Source organism: Limulus polyphemus, unplaced genomic scaffold (genome assembly GCF_000517525.1).
Source record: "Limulus polyphemus unplaced genomic scaffold, Limulus_polyphemus-2.1.2 Scaffold1145, whole genome shotgun sequence".
Classification (NCBI taxonomy): domain Eukaryota; kingdom Metazoa; phylum Arthropoda; class Merostomata; order Xiphosura; family Limulidae; genus Limulus; species Limulus polyphemus.
Window position 1 is genome coordinate 307,339 of NW_013666755.1, and position 8,142 is coordinate 315,480.

The 8,142-nt window shown below is 31.7% G+C and overlaps 1 protein-coding gene across 3 annotated transcripts in view; it reads left to right on the forward strand.

The window, feature by feature from the left end:
• The window catches only part of LOC111086497, a 92,643-nt gene extending 86,756 nt beyond the window's left edge, over positions 1 to 5,887 (forward strand). For all 3 annotated transcript variants that reach the window (XM_022389567.1, XM_022389568.1, XM_022389566.1), the window contains 2 exons: positions 542 to 794; positions 2,953 to 5,887. In XM_022389567.1, the coding sequence (XP_022245275.1) occupies positions 542 to 794; positions 2,953 to 3,155 (456 nt within the window). In that variant the 3' untranslated portion in view covers positions 3,156 to 5,887. The remainder of the gene's footprint in view (positions 1 to 541; positions 795 to 2,952) is intronic.
• Positions 5,888 to 8,142: the final 2,255 nt, after the last annotated feature.

The window sequence follows — 8,142 nt, forward strand, 5'->3', positions numbered from 1 at the left end:
TTCCCGGAGCCGCAACTTTGATTTTACTGAAACATGAAATGTCACCTCAATTTGCGATATAGAATAGCTTTCACGAGCCGCAACTTTGATTTTACTGAAACATGAAATGTCACCTCAATTTGCGATATAGAATAGCTTTCACGAGCCGCAACTTTGATTTTTACACGTATTTCTGTCCTCTAGACCATGAGTACGTTCATCATATTACTTGTTGAGAACAATATGACTGCCTGTACTTTTATAGTGGCACTGTCTGAAGAGATGGATGACAGCCAGTTAGTGTCAACTGTTATCACGTGACAGTACCATTTCTAATTCAATTCATTTTCACACATGGGGAGTGAGAACAATCGCGTTATATCTGTATTTTATAGCCATTTTATCTAATGTTTTCATGATAATTTCAATTACTGTGTTTAAACAGCAGAATGTCATTTATAAGTCGCAGAACACAGTTTTTAATAAACGTTTCAAAAGAAGGTACCCTTAATGAATACCTGTCAATAAACCTTACAGGTTTCATTTGATTTACTTTCTGTAGACAATAAAATTGGTAAAAGAGCTAAAGCCTCACAAGGGTAAAGAAGACAAGTTTATGCTCTATGAAAATAGGATCGAACCAAAGACGGTATCTCAAGAAGAACAAACAGGAGACTCGGCCAGAGCTGCGAAAGTAGCCACACTGGTAGATCCTGGTGTAGGTAACATGGTATCTCTCACTGAAACCAAGAATAATGAAATAACTCACGAGATAAAAAATGATTTGTGCACATCTAACGCTGATTGCAAACCAGGTAAGTGGTAACGAATAAATGGGAAAAGTTCAAACGAATTTTCGTTGAAAGTTTGATATTTGATTAATTTACTGAAGTAATACCATCTTTTTCGTGAAATATCAAAATTTCAGTAGTACTTAAATACATGAATTTAATTTTGTTCGTAAGAAAAGGTCACAGAATCCATTTTTAATGTGGTTTGTAAACGATGATAATCAAAATAAATTTATTTCTTTTAACATCGACTGAAATAATTCCATCTACTCGCGAGAACAACAAATTGAAAATTGTATACGAGTATTAAATTTTTATATAGTTAACAGGAGTCAATATGGGAAACTTCCCCATACTTAAGCTTGTTAAATCCACATATTTGGCGCAATTAGATTACGTCAAAGCACACGAAAGAATTATTTCGAAAGGTAAAATATCTGTCTTTATGTTTTTCTTCTTACAAAACCTTAATTGAATATAAAATTATCGACAGTTTTAATGGCTTTACAAGGACGGATTAAAATAGCTCATTAAAACTTCCTTATGACACAAAACTTTCAAGATTCTTGAATTCTATGGTATCTCTTACAGGAAGAATTTGTCATAAATCAAAAAGAAATGAAGCAACTATTTTTTATCGAGAACATCTTATAATGACATTAAATATAATCTTCTAAATAAAATAAAATATTAAAAATGTTTGAGACGATATTTAATGAAAAACAGAAGAAATGGCATACACTATCTGAACACTTTATGGAAACCCTTTTCTGACCACAGTGAGATACCAACCGTTTCTTCTTCGAGTCTATTCTTTGATGGGTGCGACTTGTGTTTTTTCACAGATAGCGAGAGATGTCTACACTAGCAAACTTGACATTCAAGTTAATCCCAGAATTAAAATTGTAGGGTGGCCATGGCAGAAAACAGCGTTTAATTATTCTCCGAATGATATTCGTCCTTATAAAGGAACAAAGGATCAAACAGTTGCAACAAGAACATTTCTAAGTTCATTACGTCACTTCTAGCAGTTTTTAACGTTAGAAAGACACAATCAGAGTCAAGTACCTCGTGTGATATACGTTTTTATTTATTTTCAATGAATGCATAAACAGGGGAAAGTCCACACAACTGACCTGATCGTTTAGTGTTTCTTTGTTTCCACAGAGTGGATTCTAAGTATAACTGTGTTCTTCTGTTTATATCTGAAATACGCGGTTTTCTGACTATTCGTGGTTGCAATACAATAGGTTTTGAAATTTCCTGTGCCTCGTATGTTCCGACATAGTCGAATCCTACCGACTCTTGAAATGACATTACACTTTTCAAGTCTCCCCAATCTTCTTTTTAAACAGTAATTCTAGAATTCAGCAACCAAAGCGTTTCTTAGTGATATACATATTCAGTTTACATTACCACTATTGATATACTCTGATATAGTGATATATTGATATACTCTGACGATTTTTAATAACAATGTTCCAATTAAATAAACAGAACCATTCTGATATTTTGCAGTTGTAGAGTTTCTTGATCGTAATGATTTATTATGTTACAGATTAACTCATGTAACATGCTCAAGCAACTACTTTATACATCGCATTTCAGCTCATGTTCATATGCAAAAAATGTGTTCTATAAACGTAGGAGTGTAATGATACATTTTACTAAAAGTATGAAAAACATCTCTTTAAACACGAAATTGTATTATAAAATTGTATTATGAAGCTCAATTCTAGAGAAACTATATTAATTTTATCGAATGCCTTATATGTATTCTAAATAGCGTTGCTAAACTTACTTATATTTTCTTAGAAAAATCATAGTGCAAGTGTTAAGCTGTTTAAATTTGCAGTTATTTCAAACTCATCGTGCTAATATCTTTAATTATTTAAAAATGAATTTTCATTTATTATTATTTGTTTTTAATTATTAATGTATCAATTTACTTACCTTTTCGTTTTTATTTTTCTTCTATTGATATAGGCTTCTTTCAAATGATATTATAGATATGCCAAACGGGTCAATACAAGATTTTCTTTTACAACATTTTTATTTAGTTCACACAAAATGACATTTATAAAATTTTATATCTTACAATTGTTAGAATTTCTAGTATGCAGATGCCAAAACCTGTATAAAATGTGAACTTACTTGTTTGATGTGTTGTATATTCAAACAGGATTCTGTTGCCAGAGTAAAAATGGAAAAACATCTAAATGTCAAAAGGTTCAATTAGGCTTAGGTCGGAGATGTCGTGAAACTTGTATGTGTGGAGAAAGCCTCGTATGCCACTTTCAAAAGTCATCAAATGAAAAGAAGAGAAAAAATGACAACAATCCAATTGGTGTTTGTAAACGACCGGAAATAATTTCTTATCGTTAAATACGCGTTTACGTATTTAAGGCAACTGCGTATAATAATTATATTTCTGAATCCTACCTGCACTTATTCATGTAAGTTAAAAATTTGCACTGCAATATATTTGTTTTAACTTCCGTTAATTGGACTGATCCGCAATGTTGACGCAACCTTTCCTCTCACTGCCCCCCCCCCTCACACACATAATCAAACATCCAAACATTCGTTTTATTTTGTTAATAGGAGGCGATAATTTATCAGAGGAAGTTCTTAGTTGTGGCTAATTGAATCGTTATATTCGTTCACTAGTTCTAGCAATATTAAATTTGTTCTTAGTTGTGGCTAATTGAATGGTTATATTCGTTCACAAGTTCTAGCAATATTAAATTTGTTCTTAGTTGTGGCTAATTGAATGGTTATATTTGTTCACAAGTTCTAGCAATATTAAATTTGTTCTTAGTTGTGGCTAATTGAATGGTTATATTTGTTCACAAGTTCTAGCAATATTAAATTTGTTCTTAGTTGTGGCTAATTGAATGGTTATATTTGTTCACAAGTTCTAGCAATATTAAATTTGTTCTTAGTTGTGGCTAATTGAATGGTTATATTCGTTCACAAGTTCTAGCAATATTAAATTTGTTCTTAGTTGTGGCTAATTGAATGGTTATATTCGTTCACAAGTTCTAGCAATATTAAATTTGTTCTTAGTTGTGGCTAATTGAATGGTTATATTCGTTCACTAGTTCTAGTAATATTAAATTTGACGTTAACCTGATGAATCACTTTATATTTTAAGATCGAGATCTAATTGTATGAAAAGAGATGGGAGTCGTTAGTCCTTCCCTTATTGATTGTTATTTCGCATTATTTCCAATAGAAAACGGTTTAATTTCCTATGTTATAATTTTTTTCAGAGTCTTATTATAAAACAGACGTACAGGAAATTGTTAGATGTTGTTTAGATAATAATAATAATAATATTAGTGTTCATTGCATTTCTGTTAGATGCATGGAATATCTTAGTATAAAACACTGTATATTCCAATTATCTCGTTCAATGTACACATTTCAAATGGTTGTATTATTTACTATGCTTAATATGGATGTTTATCTACTTTTTAACCTCATTTGCCATAGTGAGTTTTATTTAAAGACTGTTAAGAGAGATGAGCAATACTATTTCATGGAACAAGCATTAATATAAAGCAAAATATATATAATTACAATTGGTCTCTTTTTTTGTAGAGGACTTTACAGTGTCCAAAATAGAACAGTTATTACGTGAATCTGTGTGAAAAATTACATCTCTATACTTTTCTGATTTTTTGTGGCTGTGTTAGACATTCAAAAAATACATGTGCGTTAGGTGTTTCGTAAAAATTGAAATTTGATCAAAGAGGCAGCAGATGAAGCATAACACCAAAGGCGTAAACTAACGGACGTGTCTGTTTCTTATTGAATGAGTTAACTCAAAGGAAAATACCTTTGAAGGATTAGCTCAAAATTACTCATAAAGGCCATATTAGAATTAACAAAAATGTGTTTTGAAAAAAACAATACTAATATTGAAATATTGCTAAATACTCAAAGTAAACCAGTTTTCATTTCAAGCAATTTCAGAAATAGACATTGCCTTTTGAAACATAAGTGTGTTAGTAATTGGAAGAAACTTTTGGGTTTACTGATACGAATGAGAAACAACATGTGACTACCGACAGATGGCGTTTAGAAATGTCTTGCTCGCATCGATTACACAAGTTACTTTTTCATTTGCTTTGTCACATACAAGCCGTAATGTGAATTTATTCTGGTCAAGTGTGAATGTTATAAAAGTCTATCATAAGCTCATATACACTGTTAATGATTTAATATTGGAATGTTGGTCTTCTAATACCTAATGGATTTTTAGGATTTTGAAAAGCCTGTTTTTCTCAGCGCCATCGACCTATGGCTAGTATGTAGAGCAATAGTGCTTATTAAAGGACATAAGTTCAAAAACAGTAATGTAAAATAGTGAACCTAATTTCTTGTCATGCGGATACGACAATATTTACGTGAAATAGCTAGTTATTGAACATGATTATTAAGACGGTTAATGTTGATTACGACATCGTTTTTGTCTGAAGCATGATAATGTTAATAACTTAACCAAAAATATAAAAAGTAAATTCTTAAACGTATTATATTTTAAACTTACTTTTAACGTATTTTCTGTTACAATCAAAGAAAGAACAATTGTCAGACGTAGCTTAAATTTACAATTGACAAATTAGCTTGTATCTAATATCAAAATTATTTGAATCTTCATCTTATACTTTCCTATCAAATTGAAAAAGTAGAGGAATAAGCTAATATAAAAAAAATCGTCAAAACTAATGAATGATATCGAATAAATAATATCCAACATTACAGATAAAGAGGACTGAACTGTATAAACGTAGCTGTCGTTACAGCGAGGACAAACTGAGTGAACATAATGCATTACGAACTGAAAACTAAGTGAACATAGAAAAACTGTACAATAATGTGAACGAAATTCTGCTGTTAGAAACTCCACAGTTGATAAACAATATATGTTGTTACAAACTGTATAATGGAATAGGCTTTATGATATTTGTAATAAGTAGCTCTTCTTTATAATTTTGTGTTTTACGTTTATCAGTGCATAAGATAATATCAAGAATACATTGTGCGTATTGTGTGTGAAAAAATGTATATGTTCATATGCGAAATAAAAACGTATTATTTGTGTTGAATTTTTTCTTGTCGATGATAGTAGAAAAGTAAATGTGACATAACAAATAAATAGCTCATTGTAGGCTGGAAATAAACGTTTACAAGCATTCACTGCAGACAATTTGATGCATCTCTTTCCATCCATCATAATAATTAAAGCATTAATCTTAATAAATGTTTGTTTGTTTGTTTTGAATTTCGCGCAAGGCTACACGAGGGCTATCTGCGCTATCCGTCCGTAATTTAGCAGCGTAAGACTAGAAGGAAGGCAGCTAGTCATCACCACCCACCGCTAACTCTTGGGCTACTTTTTTACCAACGAATAGTGGGATTGACCGTCACATTATAACGCCCCTACGGCTGAAAGAGTGAGCATGTTTGGTGTGACAGGGATTCGAACCCGCGACCCACAGATTGTGAGTCGAACGCCCTAACCACCTGGCCATGCCGGGCCTTGAACTACGGAGTTAATATTAAAGAGTATTACAGTCACGGTGTTATTTAAATGGTGTTAGTGTTATAACGTGTCGCAACAACAGTGCTACTGTTATGGTGTATTGACTGAAGTTCGTGTTAGTTCCTTTTCACATCATCACATTTGGTTAAGTAATAGCTGGAAATATTATTGGCATTATAGGTTTTACTGTTACAATGTTCTGTTATTCGTCAGTAGAATCTTTTAGTGATTGATCTAATATATCCGTAGTTGTGCCTAGGTCACATGAGCTCATATACAATTAGCGAGATATTCAATGGATGTTTTTTACCATTAGTGATTGATCTAATATATCCGTAGTTGTGCCTAGGTCACATGAACTCATATACAATTAGCGAGATATTCAGTGGATGTTTTTTACCATACACTTTTTTTTCAAGACAGATTTTAACTGAACTTGTGGATATAGTTATTTGATAATTTTCTTCTTAATCGTGTATGAAATAGTGACTGAGTATGGTATCACTAAAGTAACGGTGTTCTTTGGAACATCTGACATAACAATGGATGGGGGTAACAGAAAACATTTTCTTAATATCTACAACTTCTGCTTCAAAAAGCTTTATAAATATACCATTATTCTTGTGTTTGCTAAAAATAAAATTGTACAAGCTCTAACTAAAGATGTTTTTAAAATAAGTTTACATTTTGTGACAAAACAATGACATTTTAAATGTAATCGTAAAATCTATGAACATCTATGGATGGAGAGGCTAACTAATGTCTCCAAATTTAAAATAGCAAACATCTCAATATAAAGTTTACTGTTGCAAATCAACAAAATGACAAGCTCTCATTCTTAGATATTAATTACATAAATAACCAGGGTATATTTATCATCAAGGTGTTTCATAAACCCGCTTTCACTGGACTTTATTCACATTTTGATAATTTCACTCGATAATTTTTTAAGGAAAATCTAGTTAAACTCATGTTATACAGACATTAAACATGTTAGGAAATCGAAACGTTTTGAAGCAGAAGTTGAGAACATTAAATAAATGCTTAGAAGATTTTTTTCTGTTGTCATTCCTAAATACAATAATCCCATACCCACACTGTTACTTTAGACACACCTTACTTAGACATTAGCCCCCAGTAGCACAGCGGTATGTGTGCAGACTTACAACGCTAGAATCCAGGTTTCGATACCCGTGGTGGGCAGAGCACAGATAGCCCATTGTGTAGCTTTTTGCTTAATTACAAACATAAAAACTTAGACATGATTAAGAAGAAAATTAAGGAAGCTATCGAACAGCAATATCCGCAAGTTCATTTAAGATATGTGTGTAGGTTAAAAGAACTCTTCTACTTTAAAGATAAACAATATCCATTGAATGATATTAAAGTTCACGTGTAACCAGGGATATATTAGATCACTCACTAGAAGACTGTGCATTCGGATAAAGGAACACTGCGATGCCAAAACCTACAAAGTCATTAGTATTGCCAATCCCAAGCACAGTCTAAGTAAATATAATATTAGGTCTACAAAACCTACAAAGTCATTAGTATTACCAATTCCAACCACAGTCTAAGTAAATATAATATTAGGTCTACAAAACCTACAAAGTCATTAGTATTACCAATCCCAACCACAGTCTAAGTAAATATAATATTAGGTCTACAAAACCTACAAAGTCATTAGTATTACCAATCCCAACCACAGTCTAAGTAAATATAATATTAGGTCTACAAAACCTACAAAGTCATTAGTATTACCAATCCCAACCACAGTCTAAGTAAATATAATATTAGGTCTACAAAACCTACAAAGTC